Source organism: Microtus oregoni, unplaced genomic scaffold (assembly GCF_018167655.1).
Source record: "Microtus oregoni isolate MIOR12 unplaced genomic scaffold, Mior012 000030F_ref0000283, whole genome shotgun sequence".
Classification (NCBI taxonomy): domain Eukaryota; kingdom Metazoa; phylum Chordata; class Mammalia; order Rodentia; family Cricetidae; genus Microtus; species Microtus oregoni.
This window is the reverse complement of record NW_024543089.1, coordinates 29,053,165-29,078,714: the sequence shown is the minus strand read 5'-3', so window position 1 is coordinate 29,078,714 and position 25,550 is coordinate 29,053,165. Positions and strand designations below refer to the sequence as shown.

The following is a 25,550-nucleotide window of genomic DNA, read 5'->3' as shown; positions in this document are numbered from 1 at the left end:
ATGTATTCATGCACATATATGCATATACACATATATATTTGAATGTGTATATATTTATATATGTTTGTGTATGTATATGTGTGTGTGTATCCCAAAGAGCTGTCTTGCCTTTCCAGCCTGTGAGGATGCTCATCAAAGGGCTCATTTATCAAATTTGGGTAGGTGAACCCATTCCAGACACACTGAAATGCAGAATGTGTTGATATCTGAAGTCCCTGGCTTTGAAACAAGTAGGTTTCTGTTGCTTATAAGATAGTCAATCATTTACAATTTGGTAAACCTTCCCCGCTTCAACGAAAGACAACCAGTGGGCCTTTGATTCATGTTCCAGTTCTGTTAGACAACAGTTGTATTCTTTAAAGCTAGTTACTTGAACTCACTCTTTCTCAGTTTCCTTATATTAAAAAACTGGGCAGTCAGTTTTTTATCAAAAAAAAAAAAAACAAACCACCTCTTATGAAACCTTCCCCTCAAGGTTCAATGATCCATGAAAAGGAGGAGGCAGAAGCTTTAAGAGCCAGAGGTGGATGATTACAAGGAAACAGCATCTTTCAGATGCCACGCTCTAGGGAAGGCCTCATACTCAGGAATAGCTGGATAGAAAAAAAAACCATGCTTTTTGTGGGTGCTTTTTAATCTATCTATCTATCTATCTATCCACCTATTTATATCAAAAAGAGAAAGAACATGAATTGGGTAAGTAGGGAGGTGGGGAGAATCTGGCAGGAGTTGGGAGAAGGGAATGAATATGCTCAAAAAACATTGCATGAAAAAAGTTAATAAAATTCTTTTTAAAAATTAGAATGAAGCCTGGTCTACAAAGGGAGTTCCAGGACAGGCTCCAAAGCTACAGAGAAACCCTGTCTCGAAAAACCAAAAAAAAAAAAAAAAAAAAAAAAATGAAATGTAAGACGTTTAAATAATATGGTTGGTACCAAAATTGTTAGGGTAGTAATAATTGTATAAATATTAAAGCCATCAGTAATGAAAAACAGTTTGGATCTTTTTTGGACCAAGCAAGGACAGCATGTTTCTGTACATGTAAAGAAAACTCTCCAAATATTTAGATTTCCCCCTAAGTTCAGATTCGGAAGTATCAACCATAAAAGGGAAGTTCACATCCACTGATTTTTAAGTTCATAGATGCCACCTCTCAGGCCTAAGGTGGTGCACCAGGCAGAGGAAGCCCTGTAGGCGTCGGCAGGGGCGGGGCTGTGATACGGTTCGGAGCCCCAGGGCCAGGGGGCGGGGCCACTACTCGGGGGCGGGGCCCAGAGCGGGAGCACGCCTTGGACGTGCCCACGCCGCCCCGCCCTTCCATGCCGTGGTCCTGACAGCGCGCAGCGACGCGCAACAGGCCGTGCGGGGTGAGTGAGGTGGCCCCGGTGGGCCCGTGCCGGGTGTCTGGGGTCGGGGTGAGAGGTGCGGCTCCGGAGAGCCCTGCCCGGCTGGCGGGCTGGGGACAGGACGGCGTGGACCGCGGGTGTAGTGGCGGGGTCCGCGGTCCCGGGCGTGCTGGAGCCAGGCTGCGCGCGCAGACCGGGCGGCGGGGAGGGGCGTGCGCCACGTGCTCGCCCGGCGGCCCCGAGCGGAGCTGCTGCAGGCGGAGGCGGGGCGCGGGGCTGGTCGCTTGGTCCTGACCTGGAGTGCGGCTTCTCTCTTTTCGTGGGGAAGACTTGATTGCCGGACCCCTGGTTGTCCAACAGGTGACTAGAAACAGGTTTCAGGAAGTCTGGGTGCTCGTCCCACCGCTCAGTACCTGCGCTTCCGGTCCCGGGAGACCTGCTTTACCGGCTCACTTTATAACCAGGATGCCTGTAACTTTGGGGTTCAGATCATTTTTTTGTGACCTCTTTGCTCCCCCTACCCCCTAGTACATCATCAGTACGACATGATTCGTATTCTGTTTGCACAATGCCCCAAAGCAGTCAGTGAGACATCTCTGAATTGATGAAACTTTCTGCGTGCGGAAAAGTTACTTCAGGTTTCCAGCTGATCTTGTTACAGCGACATATAATTTAAAGTTCAGCATTTTCTTTATTTTCTGTATGTGTGGATGCACACATGTTATGGTGTGCCAGTGAAGGCCGGAGGACACTTTGAGGGAGTCTTTCCTTGCACTTTGTGGGGGTCAGGTGGTCAGCCATCTGTCAGGCCCGCAGGATGCAGTTGTCAGGTGTGTTTAATGGAGCCGAGGTCAACCCAGTGTTCTTTAGATTGCTGGGCCTCGCATTAATTAAGAATATCTGTGAATATAGGTTTCTGCCTCCAGCATTAGAAGTGGTAATCCAAGAGGTTTGATGTCCATCTAGAAATTTGCGAGTTAGAAGCTTTCTGCTCAGGTGGCCGGGCGGTGGTGGCGCACGCCTTTAATCCCAGCACTTGGGAGGCAGAGGCAGGCGGATCTCTGTGAGTTCGAGACCAGCCTGGTTTACAAGAGCTAATTCCAGGACAGGCTCCAAAACCACAGAGAAACTCTGTCTCGAAAAACCAAAAAAAAAAAAAAATAATAATAATACTGCTCAGGTGGAGAGAGAACCCCGAACCCCCCTCCTTCCCCCCAGCTGTTAGTAAGTACTGATGTCTGTGGTGACTCCTCCAGAATAGTCTTTCCGTGCAAGCCCCCGTCTCTCCCAACTGTTGTTTTGTGGCTTGGTTTTGTTTTGTTTGTTAAGGCTTTTGAAATATTGGTATACTTTTGTGACTGGCAGTGCTGTTAGTTGTCCCTTAAGAAGCTCTTGTGACTTCTTGTCATTATATTTTACCATGAGAAAAATTAGGGCACCCTAAAATGTAAAGACGGAATTTGTCAACTGTAGTTGGGTGCCGACATTTATATTTTGTAGAGTTTATTAGTGGTATGGCTGTTACCAGTTTGTAAACTGGGACTCTTTTTGAAGTTTTTTTACCTTTACCTGCCTGAAATCAACTCACTGAAAATAATTCCTCTGTAGAGCTTGTTTCCCCCTTCCCGCTTAGCTTTATAGAAAGAAATATTCTTATCTGTGTGGTCTTCAGGGCTTACAGGCAGGCACCGCACCTTTCTAGACTAAGCAGTCGCTTCTTAATTACTGTATTTCTTGGAATTTTGTTCCACCTTATGCCTTTTACTGCATTTGAAATGGTTGGGGAACGGTTGTAAAATGGTTGGATTATTTGGAGAAGGCTTAATGGGGTAGCTATGTACCTACTATGCGCTGCCCGTCAAAACTTGTAAAAAAAAAAAGGTTGTGTATGGTAAAGTATATATTTACCCAGTAACATACAAGTTAGTTTCTAATTGACTGTGGTTCAGATCATTTCAGTGTGAATAAAAGGGGGAAATAGATGGTGTAATAGTAGGCAAGGTAAGTTCTATATCTTGGGGTTGACTTTTGTTGGTTATTGTAGGTGGGAAAAATCCTTAAGTGGTTTTATTAAGTATTTTGTGCATTTTAACCTTACCTTCTGGTGACTGTGCTAGTTCATTCAGAAGTTATTCTTAAGGCAACAGTCCTTTCCCCTGCATCCTCCTCTCATCTTCAAATATCAAACTGAGCAATTGTGAGGGTAAGAGATTTGTGCCTTAAATATACGTTTACTTTGCAAGTTACCAATCCTGGCTAGTCTTATGTCAACTTGACACAAGCTAGAGTTACCTGAAAGTGGGGAACCTCAACTGAGAAAATGCCTCCCTAAGATCCAGTGGTAAGGCATTTTCTTAATTAGTGATTGATGGGGGAGAGCTCTGCCCATTGTGGGTATGGCCCTCCCTGGGCTAGTGGTCCTGGGTTCCACTAAGAAAGGCTGAACAAGACATGGGGAGCAAGCTAGTTAGCAGCACCCCTCCAAAGCCATGATTTCTTCATTAGCCCCTGCTGTCAGGTTCCTGCCCTCACTTTCAATGATGAGAGCCAAATAAACCTTTTCCTCCCCCAGATAACTTGGGTTACTGTGTTTCATCACAGCAGTACCCTAAGATAGCGCCTTTAGTGCTCTAAGAGAATAGTCTTAACAGTTTTAAAAGTTTAATGTGAGAGGTTCAGTAATTTGCTATGCGAAATGTGCATGGGATAAATTCCTGAAGTGACCAGGTGCGAGGTTCCAGGGTCTTCTAATGAAGCCACTCTCAAGTGTTCCAGAACCTGGTTGTATCAGCAGGTAGAAACAGTTGCCCACCAGGTTGCTTAGCATGTACCAAAAGCTCAAACCTTCAGAGAAGAAAGGGTGTCAGCTGTGTTGGTTGCATATTTAGGCATTTTATCTCATGGTAGTAAAAAACTCCCCAGAAATATCCAGTTCCCAGTATCAGCCACAAGCTGGCTTTTCAAACAGGAGTGATAGCCTTCTTCCTTCACTCTCTACACAAGAGTTCTTTACTGGGTCCTTCTTCATATTTATATTTCTATCTCTTCAGAATTCCAGCTATGGCAGGATTTTTTTTTTTCTTCACACACACAAAAAAAAAAAATCACCAAAGCTTCAATTTCTTGGGTTAAGATTGAAGCAGTTTGGTTTGAATTAAAATGAATATCGGAAGTATTTTCTGAAAGTTTATCTCATTGAGTTCATATCCTAACATTACGTTTACAAATTGTCCTTAGCTCCTACTCTGCTTTGGTAGGATAAGTTTGTCACAGTTTGCCACCATGCTCTTCTGCTTCTTGAAAGAACTGAGCTTCTTGGTGTTACAAAATTTAGAAGCTAAAATAAAAATCAGACTGTTAGAGTTTCAGACTTGTTCACTTTCCACTTTTTAATTTGTCTGCTTTATATGTGGATTGCGTTTTTAAAGCTCTTCTAAAAATTAGTTGCTGCAGATCATTCTAGAGCTTCCAAGACCAGAATACTCATTCACTCCGCAGAGATGCTAAATGGGAAAGACAGCTTCTTGCATCCTGGTAACTCAACACAATAGGAAGTGATAGCATTCTAGGTTACAAGCCTTGAGGAACACTTGGTATTTTATAAGCACTATGATTTTCAGCCTTCTTTGGGAATAGGCAGTTTGTTAGGAATCAGAGAAACGGAACCTCTTCTGAGGATGAGAAAGACAAAAAAGAAAAGCTGTACAAAGTGAACATTTCTAATCCAGATCTGATATGCTCCAAACTTCTGAGCACCAACATGATGCTGTAAGTCAAAACAATTTCCTGACCTCAAGTTGGAGGTACATGAAGTAGGCATAGAATTACCCCCAGGCTGTGCATATAAACTATATATGAAGGATAAATGCATTTGGCTATGGTTTTGATTTTAAATTGGCCTCCTTCCCCCAACCTTTGTGCTCAAAGCTAGGTTGCTAGTCTCTGTCTTGGCACTTCTGAGTAGACTCTTCAGGGCTTGGTAGAAAGAAGTTAGTTCATGAAGGGTGCCCTTGATATTGGTACCCTAGCCTCTTTCCATTTGCTTTACCCCACTACCATGAGGTAGCACATCCTCTTGGCTGTGATGTTGAGGCTTTCCACAAGCCCCAGATAACAAAGCCATCCAGTGGATGAAAGCCCCTGAAACTTAACCAAAATCAGTCCTTCCTTCTTTAGTTGGTTATCTCAAATACACAATTTCAGGCTTAGACTACATGTCTCGTTATATAGTTGCACCCCAAAATCAAATATGCTTTTGCAAATGATATTTGCAAATATTATATTCTGTGAGTATTTGTATAGTTTGAATTAATGGTTCTTATACTTACATGAAAGGGACCTATATAAGTAATAAGAGTTGTTGGGGGTGCTTGGGAGTGTTTATCCTCTTGCTACCCAGATGAGTGCCACAGACCAGCAGTGTTGTCACCATGGGTGTCTGGTCCATTTGATGCCTCATGTCTCTGTTGATGTTGAATTGGAGAAGTGCTGTTAGAGATTAACGGTGGTGGTGATTGATGTTTCAGTTAAAAAATTTAATCTTTGAAGACCTGTCATGTACCTGTTTTTAACCTTCATTTTTAAAACTTAAATTTTCTAATGGGCAAAGTGCCCTGATAGTGATATTTCACAAGAATAATCTCACTTGAAAGTGGAGTTTGCAGTGTTTAGAGTCTCATTCCAGGCACCAGGTGACATCACTGCCAAGGGCACATTGGCTTCTACTTGGGAAGGTTTAATATGGTATTACGTTGAGCAGCACCTGGCAGCAGACAGCTGTTCCTGATTCTCTTTCAAATGTTTGTAATAGAGAGGGCATCTAATTAAATTCAGGACATGGTGCTGATTACAGCCAAATTCAAGATTTTTGGTTTCACTGTTTCCGTGGCCATAGGCTAAACCTTTGAGTAAGAACTGCAGAGAGAGTTGAATGGTTTAATTTGGGATAATTAAGTCTCTTAATTAATAATGATTTCCAGGACTTAGTGCTTATATACTTAGAAAATTGTGTTTTCCTTAAATGAGTGTATAAATTGAGTGGTGTTTAAGGCTGAATCATCTTGGAAGAAGTGACATTGGCTTAAGGCAGTCTCATCTTGAAGGAAGTAGTACTGACTAATGACTTCTCAAAGACGCAAAGTGGTTGCAGTCACATTGTGTGTGTGTGTGTGTGTGTGTGTGTGTACACTCCTGTATTCCTAACCATGTCTTTTGTTCTTTTGGCAGGTTTGCATTTCCTCCCTCTTTGTGAACAATGTCAGAGAAAGCACAGCCTACAGTGAATGGGCCAGAAGAAGATGGGCCTGTTCCCTGTAAGCAGGCCAAGGTAGATGAGTCTGACAAGCTGTTCACATTAAATTTCGACAGCCCCACTGCTCTTTTTGAAAGTTTAATCTCACCCATCAAGGTAGAGACTTTTTTCAAGGAATTCTGGGAACAAAAGCCCCTTCTCATCCAGAGGGATAACCCTTCACTGGCCACCTATTACCAGTCTCTGTTCAGATTCTCAGATCTGAAAAGGCTCTGCCTTCAAGGGTTGTATTATGGAAAAGATGTGAATGTCTGCCGGTGCATCAATGGGAAGAAGAAGGTTTTAAATAAGAATGGCAAAGTACACTTCCTTCAGCTGAGAAAAGATTTTGATCAGAAGAGGGCAACAATTCAGTTTCATCAACCACAGAGATTTAAGGTAATGGATCTCCCCATAGCAAAGTTGTCATACATATGAAAATGGTAGGTAGCATTTGGCCACACATCAGCTTAAAACTAAATGTATGATTTGAAGATGAAAATCATTTTGAGAACACCTAACATCTATTTGGTCTTTAAATACATTTAAACTTAGGAGGACATCTACCTTTTTGATGAAATTGTGTGTGTAATGTGCTCACTTATACATGAATGTGTGATGTGTGGAGGGAGGACAGAAAAATGTTGGGTATCTTCCTAGATTGCTTCCACCTTATATATTTGAGATCAGGGTTTACCACTGATTCTGGAGCTAACCATTTGTTTAGGTTGGATAGTCAGTGAGTTTGGGGACTCAACTGTCTCTGCTCCCTATCTCCAGTATTAATATTACAAAAGTTCTTTGCTACATCAGCTTTTACGTGGATACTAAGTAGCTGAACTCTGGTTCTTCTGCTTGTAAAACAGATGTTCTCACTCACTGAGCCATCTAACCAGTCTCTGGCTAGATATTTTGAATCTCCAGCAATGATAGGTAGATAGTTTAAGTATCATAGAGCTGCAAAAACCAGACTCTAAAGTTTATAGCTTTATTAAAGTAACATTGCACCTCTAGGATGTGTTCAATGCACTGATTAATTTTTGCATATTGTGGGAGGGATCTCTGTGTTCTGCCCCATTGCTGTATTTTAAGTAACATGGGAGCATTGAGGTGAAAACTGAGGTTATTTCCTTTTATTATTTACATCTTTCCAAGTGGAGGCTTCAGAGTTGAGGGCTGTGACAGGGTGATTTACCAGATGGGTAGCCAAGAAAGGCATTTAATACATTATCAACAGAAGTTGTGACATTGAGCTTCTGGGTGGTCATTGTAAGTGAGGATAGCATCCTTTAGTAAATAAAGTATAGTCCCTGAGCTTGTAACTGCAACCTTGACAGATATGGTTTGATTCTACATCTTTTAATAATAGGCACAGTTTGAAGATACAAAAATCAGACAGCCAAGATAAATGGGAAAGCAGCAGAACTGGTAGCATTTTGGGTAGCTCTTAATAAAAGAGATACATTCATCAATTACGTACCAGTGCTTTTTTTCCGCCACTTAGTGGTAACTGATGTTTATGGAGCCACAAATTTACTATACATTTCTAAAAGATCCTTTGGGACACTAGAGAGCAAGAGCCGAGGCCTGGCTTCTTAGTGGTGCCAGATACCACTAAGAAGTAATTAGAGAACCAGGTCCTGTTGCCTCTATCCAAAATAAATTAGGCTCTCTGGGAGCTCTGTTAACTCTTCAGAGCTATTTGGAGGCCATTAAATTATTTTTTTGTGTGCTAAGGAGAACCTCTCAGATTTGTAAATAAGGAAATCTGGTGGTCTTCATCTCTAAAAGCTTTTTTCATGCTGACTTAGTTCTTCCCCACCTGCTGTTAACACTAGATTCGTTTCAGTTAAGTGATAAAACTCCAGCCATATTCACTGGTATACGCAACAAGCCAAATGTTTATAATATAGCATCTATGTGTCAGTCACTGTTCGTTCATATGTATGAAGCTTAGTCTCTTTAGTATGTGTTTAGAGTAAGTGACTTGCCTTTTCCAAATTGTCTCGAAGGTGTAGATTCTGGAGCTGGGCTGCCCATATTGGTATCTTAGCTGAGGTTAATAGTTGTGTGCTTTTCTGCTTTGCTTTCCTTATTTGTAAACTGGTGTTAATGATTTCCTACTCTGTGAGACAGAATTGTTTAAAAGGGTATTAAATTAGCAGGGGTTAAGAACTTAGAAGTAGGATATGCTGTTATCTACAAGGCCCACTTGCGGACTTCTTACCTGTATTAGGTAACTCAGATCTCTCAATTCTGGCTTATAGCTCCTCAGTCTGCTTTACAGCTGATGAGTGACTGGAGAGGAAGTTCAGCTCAGCTTGTTCTCATTCCTGTCTGTACCCCCTCCCAGACTGCTCCCCTTGCTTTAACTATTTTTCAGGAGCTCCCAAATGTAAATTCTTGTACTTATTTTCTGTTAGAGCCTTAGACTGGCTTAATGCATCACCATAGGAAATCATAACCTGAACATTTGCTTTTTTGTTTTCTGTTCACACTCCTTTTCTTTTTTCTTTGTCAAAGAATGAGTTTTGGAGGATCCAGGAAAAGCTGGAAAGTTACTTTGGCTCCTTGGTCGGCTCAAATGTATACATGACTCCAGCAGGATCTCAAGGCCTCCCTCCCCATTATGATGATGTTGAGGTAAGAGAGGAATCATAGTGCCCAGGCTGGAAAGCAGATGCTGAGAGCCAGGCCTGGTCGATTGTCAGGGTTGACGTTATTACTCTGGAGGGCTGGTTCTCTGACCTCTTTGGAGATCCTGACCTCATCTCCAAGTTGGTATGTTGAGCTAAAGTGTATTCCCTAGACTGGTTTCCTGCTCATCCTCAAGGCAGGGGCCTGGCTGCAGCTTTGCTGATAAAAAGACTAAAAACCACAGTCTTTAGAAACAGGATTTTTTGGAAATTCTCTATAGAAACAAACAAAAAAATGACTTTTACGAAAAATTACAAAGTAAGGTAAGATCACAGTCCTTACATTTGCTTTTACTTTGTCCGTTTTCAGTGACTGCCAACAATATGTGTATTTTTTTCCACTTGTAAAAGTCTTGGTGCAGTTTGAATGAAGGTCCTGGTTCTACTTAAGCCTTGGCACGTTGACAAGTGTTGATTTCATTCTTATGTGGCTTCCAAAAAAGTTAACTCATTGACTTGGTTATTTTGTAGTTTTATTTCTGTACTTATACAAGGTGTGAACACAGATATTAACAAAAAAAAAATCCCTTTATTCCTCTGAGAGCTATTTGCTATAAACATATTGTCCAAAGTGTTTTTTTAAATATTCTTAGGAGAATATTAAGATAGTTTTAGCCAAATGAAGAATAAAAAATTAGTGTCTTTATATCTGCCGAGGCTCTTTGTAATTTTTAAGCTTTGGGTTCTTCTATCAGATTTTTCTATCAGAGGTTATGACTTTGCTCTGTGCAGCCACACGGTTCCTGATTACTAGAGGTGACAGCATAGGTTTGTGTAAGGGGTGGGCATTGTGGATGTTTGAAGGTTCTAGAAGCTCCTTGCCTACAGATTGTCAGGAAGCTTTCTCATGCTCTCGGTTGTATGGCTTTCTGTAGGTTTTTATCCTGCAGCTGGAGGGAGAGAAACACTGGCGTCTCTATTCCCCAACTGTGCCCCTGGCACGTGAGTACAGTGTGGAGCCTGAGGCCCGGATTGGCACACCAACACACGACTTCATATTGAAGGTATGGTTGGGGCATATGCGCATCTCTTACTATGGCAAGTTCAGGCAGTTTCCACGTAGTGAAAAGATCCCTGTGGGAATGTATCCTGAGGATTCCAGGGATGGGTAGCTTTCACTGTCGCCCACCAGAACAGGGTCTTCTGTGAGGTCTAAGAAAAGTGAACTAAGGTAGTCTTCTATTCATCTTCCAGAACTGTCCTGTCTCCATGTATGATTGAGCTCAGCAGAAATAAATTGAATTCATTGAATCACCAACTTCTCTAAAGTAAATGTGAAGATTTGACCTTGGCTTCTTTTTCCACATTTAACTCAGTGTTAGCATGGAAGCAGAACACAGCCAAGGTGCCCTTCCTTTTCTTGGCAGAAATTCCAGTACCACCTGTTTTCTTCCTGATAGTGTAACCCTTCCCCTCCCCAGCATAGGGTTGCTAGGTGAATAGTAGCTAGGAAAGTGCTCATGACTTCCTTCTCCAGGGAGCCAAGTAGCTTGACCATGTATTGCTTCCTCAGTTAGCATGTATCTTGCTCAGTTAGTTTGGATGAGAACGTGGCCAGGCTCAGGCGGGAGAGGATCCTGAGAAAAGGATGTAGAGATACAGAAATACTTCATAAATACACTTCATTTCATGCTCTTTATTAGGAAATATTTTCATTAGTAGCAATATAGAATGATTGACTTAGACCACTGCAGAGATTCTTACTTTGTGTGTAGATAGTGTTCCCATATTTCTTGCATCTTCAGGGTATAACTAGTGCCTAATTCTTATCTGTACCTATGTCTCTTTACTGATTTTAAGATTTGCCTGCCAAAAGCTAGGAGGAAACAGTATCCTCGTTTTGATTGGGTGCTTATATTATAGGAAATATGAATAAATAATGATGTTTTTATGTGCACTTTGACCAAAATGCTGGCTTCCTAGATAGCTTACTAGAGCACAATCATACTCATTCAAAATGCATTGTCCTGCTCACACTCTTACTCTGTTGTGGGGCCTGGTAACCAAGGATTGCACAATAAGCCTCTTCAGATGGACTCTGTATTAGTTTCCTTTGTAATGCGGGATAAAACATAATGATCAAGGTAACTTGTAAAACAAATCACTTAATTGGACTTATGATTTCAGAGGGTTAGAGTCCATAATGGAGGAGTGAAGTAATGATGGCAGGAATGGCTGAGGGCTCACATCTCATACTGCAAACAGGCAGGGAGACTTTTAAAGCTTCAAGCCTGCCTCCAGTGGCACACCTCCAGCAGGACCATGCCTTTTAATCTTTCCCAAGCAACCACCAACTGGGAACCAAGTATTTAAACATGAACCTGTGAGGACCATTCTTTTTCAAACCACCTCACTGTGATATAGAAGTCGGGGAGCTGTAATGAAAATTCCAAAGCCCTTATCCACCTTCCCACTATTGTAGTTAGCCTGTGTGGGTCTACGTGTGGGTCTCAGGATGCAGAAGCCCTTCTACTCTAAGCTTGGGGATGTGGCATAGATAGATATGAATTAAGCTGATGTCACTGCAGTTCCTTTTAGCAAAAAATTATTTATCTAAATCAGGAGATCATAATATTTACCTTGCGGGCTGTGGGGATTGAAATGTATCATTTTGGTACTTCCTTTACAATAAAATTCCTTGGGTGAGATGTTGGTATGTCTTTAAGTCTCTTTATTATAGTGATTGTTGTATCAACATAGATTTAATTTATTATAGTCCCTAAGGTCAGAAGTCTTAAGATGGCCTCACTGGTGCTAGCAGAACTTCATTCCTTCTGGGAAGAATTTGCATCCTTCTCTTTCCCAAAAGGACTGAGGGCAGCATTCAAATTCTCGTGGAATGAATGAAATATATATGTGAAGGCCTCAGGGTAGTACAGAATTGATAAACAGTGTGTGTAAGTAAAAAAAAAATGTTTATTTACTTGAAGTACTACCATTTTGACATCATTTAGAGTAAACCAGCAGCCAAGGAAGCTCTTACACACACAGAGATACATACACACACATATGTGCACACTTCATAATATGTACATAGCACACACAAGGACACACACGTATGTACATTTCATACATGCACACGTTATACTTCATGCATACACATATGCGTACTTTATACACACATACACAGACATGTGTATCTTCTCTTGTTTTGAAGAACATCTTTTAAATTCCCTTTAAGCTGATATGTTTGAGCACTGTTTCCTAGGCTCCTGAGTTTTCAACAGATCATGACTGCTTTCTTTACTTTGAAAGAGGAGTTGAGCAGCTCATGATTCCTTTTCTTCTTAGTTACTAGACAAATGTATTCTGGATGAGATTAAGGCAAAAGTATCTCAGGGCAGAAGAACAGAGTATTTCTGTCATTGGTTTAGAAGAGAGAAAAGGATAGATTAGAAATAGCTTATCTCTCCCCTCTCCGTGAAAACTCTTGATTTTTAATTTCATCCAGATTTTAGGGTTAGATAGAGATAGGATAGATTCTTAAATCTAGGTCATCTATCTGTCCATATATTGATCTATGTTCTATACTTCATTCTTTTCTGGGGTAGGTACGATATAAAGATATTGTCAGGAAGATCTAAGGGAAATTCTCAAGAGATGAACATTGGCAATGACTGTAATAAAAGCCCAGTGCTACCCCAGTGCTACCCCAGTGCTACCCCAGTGCTACCCCACTGCTACCCCACTGCTACCCCACTGCTACCCCACTGCTACCCCAGTGCTACCCCAGTGCTTGGAAATAGCATTTCCTTAATCCTCTGACTAATGCAGTAGGCTGTGGGACTGTTGTCCCATTTTCGTGATAGAGAAACTAAGCGAGTTGCACTGGTTCTATGACTGAAAGAGCAGTAGCCGCCCCAGAAACAGGGTGCTAACTTCTTTTGCATCTCAATCCTATACAGCTGGTGTTTCCTTGAAAATAAACTCAGTGATGGGCTCATAGATACCTTATGAACCCAGCACAGAGACTGTTCCTGGAACAACTATTTCTAGAATATAGAACTTAAAACATGTTTGTTTATCATCTTAAAGCAAAAAAGACTGATGTGTACTTAACTCTGATTTTTTTTTTTCCCCCTAAAGCCTGGTGATTTGTTGTACTTTCCCAGAGGGACCATTCATCAGGCAGAAACTCCATCAGGCCTGACCCACTCCACTCATGTGACCATTAGCACCTACCAGAACAAGTAAGGCCTTTGCTTACTACTAACCTAGTATCTTAGCACAGTTCTGCGTTATTGCTCACCACAGCCACATTCGGGATAGACCTGAGGCAGTTGTCTACTTCCCTTTTGTTCTGTGCTGCCTCTCCTGCTGACATCCATATATCTTTGACATGTTTTCTTGTGTGATTGGCCTGCTAGATATCCTACTGTCAATTTCATATATCTCACTCTATGTAAGAGATACTGGAAAGTGTCAAAATAGAGGACAGAGGGCACCGTAGGGGGGCAAGGGAAAGAAAAACAGAAAACCTGTAACCATGGGTATAGTCACAGAAGGTTATAAGGGACCCCTGGAGCTTAGAAGAATATGTTTAGCTTAACTTGGCTCTCACTCATGGGAAGACTTGACGTTCATCTGAGTGAGTCTCAATAGATGACTAAGTAGGCATGGGTCAGAAGGTCATGGGAGGAGGTAGGAGACGGCATTCCAGGATCAAAGACCATCAGGTTGCTCCTACTGAAGAGCAGTAACTTGTAAAACAAGTTAGTAAGTATAACTCTGCTTCCTCATGACTGCTCCCTGAAACTCACCCATGTTCAGGAGATTTACTAGGGGAAGTAGCTGCATCCTGGCTTGCCTGAGCTTAGTGCCACTTGCACACAATTGGAAGGCCTAAATTTTGGTATCAGGTTTCCATTTTTGAAAATACCTGACTAGGTAAAGAAGAGAAAATCTCAGAGGCCAGTCAAGATGAGGAGGGGGATAGAAAGATGGCCCAGTGGATAAGAGTGCTTACTATGCAAGCATGAGGACCTCAGTTTGGATGTCAGCATCCATGTAAAAGTAAAGGAGTTTGGAATGGTGTGCATATACCTATAACCCTAGTGCTATGGACAGCATGAGGGGATCACTGGGACTTGGCTACCAGCATGGCTCCAGGTTCTGCTAAGAGACCCCCTCTCAAAGGAATGTGGCAGAGAGGGGCAGAACAGGACACCTGATATCCTTCTCCGGCCTCAGCATGCATGCACACACACTGACAAATATACTCACATTTTCACACACATGGAAAAAGAAGAGTAGGGACAATGGAGGGAGGGAGAAGAGTGTGAGCTTGGCAATCACATAGCTGGCCCTATAAATGTCTATCTTCTGGTTCCCCATCATTACAATTACACAGTTAATCCCTCACTTCCTAATTTTGCTTGGTCAGAGCATTGGTGGCTTTGTGGTAGAATTCTGGCCTTCTTACTACTGCTTTCCTTTCATTGCTCTTGTCATTATCATATGTTTGTTTTTGTTTTTTTTTTTTAATTTTCTTTTCCTTGTTTTTAAAGATTATTTTGTTTTCTGTATATTGGCTGAATGAGTGTTTGTACATATGTACTGCATATATGTCTAGTGCCCTTTTAGGCCACAGAAGGGTGTTTGGTGCCTTGGAATTAGAGTTACAGATAGCCGTGAGCCACCATATGTTTGTGCTGGGAAGCAAAGCTAAGTTCTTTTAACCACTCCAAGCCTTCTTTAGTGTGTGAGAGCAAGAACTTGGGGGAGGGGGAGCATGCTAGAGCTAGCTAGCTGTGTTCTCCTCCCACTGTGGGTTCCAGGGGTCACAATCTGACATTCCTGGCAAGTGCCATTACTCACTGATCCATCTTGCCAGCCCTGTTGTTTTTTCACTCTCTTCCTTTTCCTTTGCACCTTGTATATATAATAATATCAATTCCGCCCATCTTTTGTTACCTTAAACCAATCATCTGGGCTAGGGAAGAGTTTTCCAAGTTATAGGTTGCTGGTCTGGGCTGTGAGTGGGCACTGTAACTGATGTACCTAGTCTAGACCTGATTTGGATAGGAAAAAAGGGAGTTAGAATGCAAAAATGTAATCTGAGAGGTGTTCTGTGCTCTGAACCTGGGCTCCTACTGTGGTAAGGAAATGTACAGCTTCCTCTTAACCCTTTCAAAGAGGCATCATTGAAGTAACGGGCCGCTGTGTGGACTTCTGCAGACTGAATTAGGTAATACAAAGCAAATCCCTCAGGAGGTGTTATTATTCCTAATTTTTAGAAACTCCCAAGATCAATATTCTTACTCTGAGAAGAACACTGTTTGTCTGCCATCAAATTCCTGTATGAGCTGTTGGCATGTGCTTTCCACCCAAAACCCTGCAAAGGGAGCATGTGTTTTCCTCGTTCACAGATCTGCTCTGTCCTCCACATTCAGCAAGGGTTATGGAGACTGAGGCATTAAGTCGTACATTAGTGTGACCATCACATAGTGGAGCTTTTGGGGAAAGTATGTCTCGAGGCTTCTGTGCCCTCCTTTGCCACTCTTCTAAGATGGGAAGCAGGAGAGTGCCAGTTTTCCTCAGAAGCAGAAGAAGCTGTATGTAATTTCATCTTGTCTATAGCCCTCAATTTGAAATCTGCTGGTGACACTGGAGAAATTTAAACAAGCTAAGAAGTGTTAAAGAAAGCAACCCCACAGAGTGTTTTTTTTTTTTTTTTACTTAAACTGGTACATGGTTGGGAAAGAGCCAATTCTAACTGCCACAGAGGCAGAAAAGAGACAATTCTAACTACCTCAGAGGAGGCAAAGTTAATTCAACACTGATATTTATCTCTAGGTATTATTTTTGGCCACTGGCTTGCTCTCTCCTCCAGTAAAACCATTATTAGAAATCAATTTTGTTGTAAACTGTTGATGTTGGTGGATATTTTACTAAGATCAGCTTCCCTCTTACTAAGTAAAATGTGGCGTATCACTGTTCAAGTATGTTTCAAGTAGGGGCTGCTTGTTCATCCTGGCCACCCGGCTAGCTTAGACCTGAAATAACCAGACAGAAACTGTATTAATTAAATCACTCCTTGGCCCATTAGTTCTAGTTTTTTATTGGCTAATTCTTACATCTTAATTTAACCTATTTTTATTAATCTGTGTATAGCCACGTGGCAGTGGCTTACCGGGTAAAATTCCCAGTGTTTGTCTCTGATGGATCCATGGTATAATTCCGACTCTGCCTGTCTTTCTCCTGGCATTCAGTTCTGTCTTCCCTGCCTACCTAAATTCTACCCTATCAACAGGACCAAAACAGTTTCTTTGTTAACCAATGAAAGCAACACAAAGACAGAAGGACCTCCACACCATTTCCTCTTTTCTGTTTAAACAAAAAGGAAGGCTTCAACATAGTAAAATTACATATAACAAAACAGTTATCAAGCAAGAATTGTAGTTACAGTATTTATATCTACTTTATCTTTTATCATAACTAAGGAAAACTATATAAATTTTTCAATTCCATCGAAGACTTTAGAAGGATATAATATTACCTATGTAAACTGGAAGTACATTATAAGCAACTTCCAAAACTCTACATTTGGCAGAGACCTTTCGCTGCCTGGACTGTTACCGAAAATTCTTCTGTACTGTTGGGGCATCCATCTTCAGCCTGCAGGCCCATATTATCCAGCAGACTTTTTTATGAAGTAGGAAATTTTAAAGACAGTTTAGTCATTTTTTTCTGTATCCTGCAGAATGTCTTGCAGACTCTTTTATGAAACAGGAACCCCAAAGGATCATCTCACCTTTAGGCAAGTTTAGCAGTCATTTTTTTTTTTTTTTGGAGGGGGCAGGTCCTGTATGCCCAGTGAAGCAGTCTAGGCAAGAGCAGTTTTTTTTTTTTTGCTCAAGTGGCTAACCGAATCCATAAGGAGCCTCTTTAATGCCTGTCTTTCTCTTGAAGTAGATTGGTGCTGCCAGGAGCAGATGTGTCTCATTGTTATGAAAAGTCCTAAAATTTTAAAACATTTAAATGCCATATTCTCAAAGTCTCTGAAAGATTTGAATACCTAACTAACTGACATATATCTATACATCTAGAAAATCTAACTAACATGATTACAATCTTGACTATTAAAGATGATTATCTATTAACCTATATTTTTAAATTATACATTACATTTTTTAAATGAACTACACAATCACAATACCTTAATCAAGAGCAGAATACATATAACAAAATTGACCCTAAATTTGTATCAGTAAACCAAGATTCATACCACTGCAAATTATTCATGTCTATATCATATCCCCTTTTAAGTGTAAACAAACAATTATACACAATATTCGGGCGGAGTCAGAGGGACGCCATGGATCTGCAATCGGACGTAGATGTGCTGAAACTTTTCTGGTAGACCTCGTGGTGATATACAGATTGAAAGAAATGTGTTAAATAAGATGTAGGAGTTAACCAATAAGAAGCTAGAGTTAATGGGCCAAGCAGTGTTTTAATTAATATAGTTTCTGTGTGGTTATTTCGGGACTAAGCTAGCTGGGCGGCCGGGATGAACAAGTGGGCCCTCCTTGCAACACAAGTAGAGATTTGTCTGTTACCTAGGACTTTATTGACTGTCAGAATTTTCTATAAAGCTGTCCCCATAGAGGCTTGTGTTTAGTTTGATCCTTTGAAGTTCTGTTTTAGTAGTAGTATCTCTTTAATTTTCTGAGTCCTTGGAAATGAGTAAGCAGGACACCAGTTGGCAGCATTGCTAGTAATGGGTATTTACATATATTGTTTGCTCATTACCTACTTTGGTTATTTTCATTTTCTTGTTTCATGTTCTAGTTCATGGGGAGATTTCCTTTTGGATTCTATTTCTGCGCTTGTATTTGACATTGCAAAGGAAGATGTGGCATTAAGGACTGGAATACCCCGGAGGATGCTCATGGTAAGAACAAGCAGATAGAAATGGAGGTGGCAAGCCAGGGGGACCAGATAAGCCAAAGCCCCTGCCTCCTAAGGACCCAAGAGCATTCTTCCAAGATGAAATGAGCTAGCCTTCTGTGCTGAGCTGCAGGATTTATTCAGCAAATGGAGTGTGGCTTCATGTGGGGCCATTCTGTGACTATCTGTGATTGTTGTTTTGGTAGTTTTGTTTGTTTTTATTTTTATTTTTCAAAGCAGTAGTAAGACTGAGAATATTGGCTGAATAAATAGTTGAAGAGGTAAACATGGCCCCAGATCTGTACAGAGCACACATCAGGTTTCTAGTTTGAGAAGAGGCACATGCAGACCTGGGCCTTGGTGTATGTTTCTGCATTTGGAATAGGAGTACACTTTGGCTAGCTTGTAGACAATAAGTTGATCGAGGCTGCGTAGAACAGAGGTTGCTTCCATTACCTAAGGTCATCAGTGACCTGCTTTCCAAAGACAGAGCCTGGACCGTACTGTATTAGCCCCCTTTCTAAGCAAAATTCTGAAAATTGTTCTAATTATTGTTTTTTTTTTTTTTAAAGGGGAGAGTTGTATTTTTTTTTACTAAATATTTATTTATTTATTTATTTATTATGTATGCAATATTCTGTCTGTATGCCTGAAGGCCAGAAGAGGGCGCCAGACCTCTTTACAGATGGTTGTGAGCCACCATGTGGTTGCTGGGAATTGAACTCAGGACCTTTGGAAGAGCAGGCAATGCTCTTAACCACTGAGCCATCTCTCCAGCCCCCTCTAATTATTGCTTTTATTTACATTTTAACAAGTGATAGACAATGTAAATGAGCAAGGAAGTAATAGGCTTCCCTTTCTTAAGGTCCAGGCTGTCCCTCCCCACCATGGGATGACATGCTTTTTTTATATCAGTGAGTGTTAGGCTATAGTGTTGAGATTGAGGCTCAGCCTACTACAGTGAAAACTGACCCACACAGCTACCTCCCCCAGCATCCAGTCAGCCTTCACATCTTTACTTTCAGCAAGTGGGAACCCCAACCGCTGCAAAGAGAAGGGTGAGTGGCTTTCTCAGGACTCTTGCAGACCAGCTAGAGGACAGACAAGGACTGCTGCCCTCAGACATGAAGAAGGATTTTGTCATGTGCAGACTTCCTCCTTACTTCTTGGAAAATGGAACACATTTGTTGGAACCAGGTAGAGCTTGATGTTTCTTTTTGGGTGCTGGGGGTATTGGGGCGTGCTTGATGCCTTACTGGGTGGTCTCTATCTTGATGGAACATAGGAAACATTTTAGGCTTCATGTGGACAGCAATCTCTCCTTAGTGTATATGATTTGACAGGCAATGCTGCTCTCATAACAACTTGCCAGCAGTGTTTTAGGAAATAACCAATTTTGATTGAAGAATGTATTTCTGAGTAGTCATTTATTCATATTGAGAACTGTTGGAGAACTTGAATATTGACATTTTATTAGAATTAAGGCAAGCCTGTTAAAATGCTGTCACCACCAGGTAAATAAAAAAAATGGTCAAAGATAGCATGGATCTCCCAAGTTGTAGGTGGCTAATATGTGATAGGTCTAGTCTTCAGCTGATATAATGCACTGCCAGATAGGTGATGTCAGTGTCCTTTAGCAAAAGCTATCAAGAATACGTTCCCAAGGTCAAAGTTGTATAATTTGATATGTTGAGAAAGCTGCACACATTGAGAACTATGGAGTATCTCCGAAAAGGCATTAGAAAGAATTTACAATGTGTGGGCTTAACCTAGGGCATTTCAGTTTCGAGAGGACTCATGGAAGCAAAGCATTGGTATGAATTGATGCTCTCTGGAAGTAGGTGAGTCTCTTCTAGATATTATCCAGTGTGTGGAAACAATGGTTGAGGCTTAAGTTACCCCAGATAAGCCGCACCTTCACTCAGGAAGCAGGGTAGAGGAGGGTTGGGTCACTAATAATTTGAGCAGTGTTTTCATTTTTGCTTGAGTTCAGATGCAGTTATGCATGGTGGTACTTTTACATTTTGACCTGTCAGTCACCGTAATTTTGGCTGATAATGATGTTCTGTTAAGCAGTGTTCAAGAGAATGCTGAGACCTAGTGCTGACTGGGGCCAACCCTTTGTCTCAGGCCAGCAAGAATCTTTTTCCTATCTTACCTATCAGGAGGTGACAACCACTAAAGAACATAAGGCCCTATTTACAATGATTCTATATACATCTTTATTATACAGTATTTGAAGGAAGCTTAGCATTTAGTTTTGATTGCATCTATTAACAATGGCATATTTTACCAGTTATTTATCCTTAGGAGAACGTAACTTGCTAAGTAAATCTCTATATATGGTTCAGAATGCTTATTTAACGGTTTCCCAAGTTTAGCTGCTATATTCAATAAAGTTATGATTCTTTAATGCTTTCCAGACCAAATGACCCTGTAAGGCCAGCTTGTTTTTTTATGGTTCTTTTAATTTTAATTTACTTTAGAAAGACTGGACACAATGCTTGACTTACTGTAATTTACTTTAGAAAGACTGGACACAATGCTTGACTTACTGTAATTTACTTTAGAAAGACTGGACACAATGCTTGACTTACTGTAATTTACTTTAGAAAGACTGGACACAATGCTTGACTTACTGTAATTTACTTTAGAAAGACTGGACACAATGCTTGACTTACTGTAATTTACTTTAGAAAGACTGGACACAATGCTTGACTTACTGTAATTTACTTTAGAAAGACTGGACACAATGCTTGACTTACTGGACCAGATCATGTGCCATTGTCATACAGCTCATGCCTTCCACAGTGCACAGAAAATAACACAGTTCTTTCCATCCGTTGTGCTTTGGTGGGCTTATTTATACCTATTTAATGTACTTTTTGTGTGTGGGATTGGGAATTGAATACAGGGCACAAATACAGAGGTTCATGCTAGAGAAGCACCCTCTCATAGAGCCACACCTGGCCCTCTAATTCACTATTAACTTGTGCTATTATTTACATAATGATATGTCTGTATCACTGTAAGAATGAGATCCATGGGGGTGCAAGCTGCACTTTTAATTATCACCATACACGTCGGAGTGAGTACTTGGGAGAATGTGAGCTAAAAGATGTGTTGCAAGCAAGTTTGAATCTCTTGGTTACTTTTTGATGGATGGTTTTCTGTTCTAGCTGAAAAGTTCCCAACGCTGGACAGCACAATAAGGCTGCAGTTTAGAGACCACGTTGTCCTCACAGTAGGGCCAGATGAGAATCAATCTGTAAGTATGCAGAAGGAAGTGATGTCCTCTGTTTATACTACTGCCATGAATCTCAAGTTACTCCAGTCAGATAATGACTGTCTCATAGTTCCTCTTCTAAACTGTCCTTTCTATAGGGAGTTTAGGGCTTAACCTACTCCCCAGATCCTCTTCTTTCTCTGCTTTCTAATCTGCTGCAGGGTACACTGCTCTTGCATGAAGAACTTGATTTGAATTTCCTTGTGTCAGTTCCTCTCATTCTCTATACTGTAGAGATCTGGCTTAAATTCTATAGTGTAGATCATAGAGAACAAAATCTATAGCCTATAATTTGGCCTTTTTAGTGAGTGGGTCTCCAAACTGGCTAATAGGAATGCTTTCTAAAATTGTAAATTTCTATGGCTAGAGTGATGGATCAGTAGTTAGAGCAGTTGCTACTCTTAAAGATAACCCAGCTTCTTCTATTCTCAGTATCCACATGGCAGCTTACAACTGTCCAACTCCAGTTCCAGGGCAGTCAATGTCTTATCCTCCATAATTTCTAGGCATGTAGGTGGTATACATACATACAAGCACAACTCCTATAGACATAAAAAATTTTTTTTAAGAAAAAAAATTTCTCAAGTTTCACCTGGTTTGAAATGTATTCTTTCCATTTATTAAGCCCCAAAGAATACTAAGTCTGTGAGAACTATTCTATACTTAGGGATTTACCTGTTAATTCCTAACATTGAGGGGGTTGCAAAAAGTCAGGTTGCAGCCATCGGGAAAAAGCCTGGAGAAGGATGACATAAATAAAACCACTGAAGTATATACACTCATATCTTGTTTTCAAAAAAGCCTAATGATTCTGATAACTAATAAGTGTGAGACATTGTATGTTGGCCCAGGCCTTTATTAACTAAGCAATGACAAGGATGAAGGTTGTGGAAGAAAATAGGTTGCCCCATTTAGGATGGGGACAGAAGGGAGTAGAGATCATTTTGACACTATTGAAATTTAAATGTAAGTTTACTAAAACTATTTACTAAAATAACATAGCTTATAACTTACTAGTTTGTCCTAGAAACATCAAATTTTGATAGAACAAAGTGCAGGCGATTCAAGGAAGAAACTCAGTGATAAATTGACACATACATCAGTTCTTCAACATGCTGGTTTCTCTAAAACAGTGACTTCAAGCATCAACAGCTGTATCTGTAACTTTGTGCCCACACGATTCTGAACAGAATTGAGTAAATTTTGGTGGAGGACCAAGGCCCAAGGCTTTAAGATTTTCCTGGGAGTAGGCATGATGCTGTATGCCTTCATGTCAGGCAGGTCTCTGAATTTAAGGCTACATAGCTACTTCTAAGCCAGACAGAGCTACACAGGGAGGATTCCCCTAGCTCCCCTCAAAAGATTTTTCTTGGTGGTGAATTATTTTTAAACCCTCCTAATACTGAACCCCTCAATCTTTTTCTTGTTGATAACTGACATTTTCTTTACAGGATGAAGCTCCACAAATGGTGGCTTACATCTATCATTCTCTGAAGAATCTGAGACAGGCACACATGATGGGAAAAGATGAGGAAACACAGGTGTGTTCACCTAAAAACATGTCTTTCCTATTGTTTGGGTTATGGCTGGGATAATTTCTTGTGATTGAAGGTCATGTGCATTTATAGGTGCAGTGTGGACCACCATTTTACTTGATTGATAGGACACTTGCACAGGGATGGATGATTAAGGCAGCAGCTTTAAAACACAGTGTGGCCTTAAAGAAAAAGTGTGATGAATGCCAAGCATTCTGCAACAACTTTACTGTTGAAGTACATTGTTACTTCTGTGAATTATCTAATTACCGTTGAAGTAAATAATTTTTTAAAACAAATTTCATATGAGAGAATTATATAAGCTTATGCAAAAATCTAGAATTTTCTTTTCCTTTGGTACTAAACAATCTATCCCTCTAAAGCTTTATGGACTTCGCTTTCCTTTATCACATATGGATGCTCTGAAGCAAATCTGGAGTGGTTCAGCAGTGCCTATCAAGGACCTGAAACTTCACACAGATGAAGAAAAGAGCAACCTGGCAATATCTCTCTGGACAGAGTGTTTAATACAAGTATTCTAGTGCCTGTATACAGAGAACTGTTATTTCCTATGCACAGTAAAGGCAGAGTTTAATTCTAGGTGAGTCCTGGTGTTAACACCCTGGGTGGAGGCATGGTTACACCGCAAAGCAGGGAGAAGCTGGCACATTTCCACACGAACTCACGGACACAAGAGGGAGAGCAGGTCAGGACTTGTGACAAGTTTATTTAATCCAGTGTTGTAGAAAAGGCACAACTCCAGGACATGTGTCGTAGAGAATTATGTCATTAACCTGGCTTTGTCTTGGTTCTTTGGAAGAAAAATAACTCCTTTAAAGAGCCGCAGTGGCTCAAAAAATACTTTAACAATTAAAATTTAGAAAGTTATTGTTTTTACAATGAATATATACATATATTTGAGTTTACATGACCTCTTTCCCCATTAAAGTAAATGTTTCATGAAATACTGCCACACCTGTGAGGGGCTTCCAGACACTGCTTAGAAGATGACAGAAAAGCCAGAGACTAAAAAAACCCAAAGACCAGTATATATACATGAAAAGACCAAGTGTATAAAAAAATACTCAAAGTTAGAGGTCTTTGAGTCTAAAGTGCATAGAGGTTGGTATTTTTTAAAGTACTTATGTAAAAATAGAGTATTGTTTTCTTTTTGATAAAAATTGAGGCTGAAAGCAGTGGCTGTCTCAATTAGTTTTGTCCACCTCAGGAAAGGGCAGGCTGTTGACTATACAGGGAATGATGGTGACCCTGAATTGTCTGTCACTGAGTAGAGAAAGTTAGGTGGCAGAGACAAAATAGAAGCCCTGTTTCCCTTTACTCCAGGAAGATAGTGACTTATACTTAAGGATAAAATCAGAGTATTTTGTATTAAGAGTATTGCCACTTTAGGACATCTTGGTTAACACCAGGATACCTGGTGGGTGCTCCAATGTTATTTATACATTTGTAGTTAGAAAAGCAGTAAAGATTGGCCATAGAGCAGAAAATATAGAGTACTAGTGCCTTCTGCCTCAAGAAGCCAAAGCCCCTTCCTGAGATCAGTTCATTGAAGAGTATAAATACTTACAGGTGTTTGTTATAAAAAGCTTCTATATAGAAACCCTATGGTTTATTTAATACAGCAGCAGCTTAATACGAAAGCTTATTAAATGTTTCTTCAGTGGTGCTAAAAAGTACTCATCTTCCTGCAGGATATGACAACCTGTAGGCATTTGTTTCCCCTGACCCTCACTCACACAAGCATGGAACAGGATGCTAATACTAATGCAAGTAATAGCATTGTCTGGCCATCAAGAATGGGATTCATATTTGGTGGTTAGGAGACCGAAGTACACCGAAGTACAGATTTCAGGAAATTGGTCACCACAACTGAATCCATCAGGAAAAATCATTACATTTGCTTCACAAGGACACTGCATAACTGGTGAGAATATTAGCTTTTCCATGGAGCAGTAGTTTCACTGCTTAGGAGAAAGGTCTTTTGTGTGAGCAATGCAATAATGCGGACACAGCTTCCTTCCCATGCACACAGGGCAATGAGGGTGCAGGTGTCTTTGTGATTCTCACAAGATTTCAATGTCCCATTTCTGTGTTTCTTCTCCTTCCAGGGGCTGATTGACAATAACATGAGTTTTGTCATAATAGTTTCCACCTAAAATAGAAATCACAAAAGAAAAGTTTGTTACACAGATGCAACTGCACAACCTTTTCTTATTTTCAAAGCAGTTTGAGAGGGAAAACAGTTTAAACAACATAGCCATTATTCACTTCAAATTGGACTTTATTGTCAAACTAAAAAGCTAGAAAATACAATTGTGAATGATTAGTCCTATGCCATACAAAACAAAGCCCCCTAGTAAACTCTAGCCAAGTGTTAGGTACTGCTTTTGTTTTTACAGCAGCAGTGGCTCTGCCTACCCCAACTAGAGCAACCATAAATGATATTGGTCCTGATCTTGCAGAATTAAACAACAAGGTTAATTG

At 40.6% G+C, this 25,550-nt stretch overlaps 2 protein-coding genes across 3 annotated transcripts in view; one reads left to right on the top strand and one right to left on the bottom strand.

Annotated features, from left to right (window-relative positions):
- The first annotated feature begins 1,308 nt into the window (after nucleotides 1-1,308).
- Nucleotides 1,309-23,645, top strand: Riox2 (ribosomal oxygenase 2). 2 transcript variants are annotated; one of them, XM_041678461.1, is made up of 10 exons: nucleotides 1,309-1,367; nucleotides 6,573-7,035; nucleotides 9,160-9,279; nucleotides 10,208-10,336; nucleotides 13,419-13,522; nucleotides 18,126-18,228; nucleotides 19,250-19,421; nucleotides 21,404-21,492; nucleotides 22,962-23,051; nucleotides 23,429-23,645. In XM_041678461.1, the coding sequence occupies exons 2-10, from the start codon at nucleotides 6,601-6,603 to the stop codon at nucleotides 23,585-23,587; spliced, it is 1,401 nt and encodes a 466-aa protein (XP_041534395.1). In that variant the 5' UTR covers nucleotides 1,309-1,367; nucleotides 6,573-6,600; the 3' UTR covers nucleotides 23,588-23,645. The 2 variants fall into 2 exon arrangements, with proteins under 2 accessions (XP_041534395.1, XP_041534396.1); XM_041678462.1 differs by lacking the exon at nucleotides 1,309-1,367 and adding an exon at nucleotides 1,583-1,706.
- A 107-nt stretch (nucleotides 23,646-23,752) lies between these two features.
- The window catches only part of Crybg3 (crystallin beta-gamma domain containing 3), a 118,836-nt gene continuing 117,038 nt past the window's right edge, over nucleotides 23,753-25,550 (bottom strand). The window contains exon 22 of the mRNA XM_041678460.1: nucleotides 23,753-25,218. Within this exon, the coding sequence (XP_041534394.1) occupies nucleotides 25,130-25,218 (89 nt within the window). The 3' untranslated portion in view covers nucleotides 23,753-25,129. The remainder of the gene's footprint in view (nucleotides 25,219-25,550) is intronic.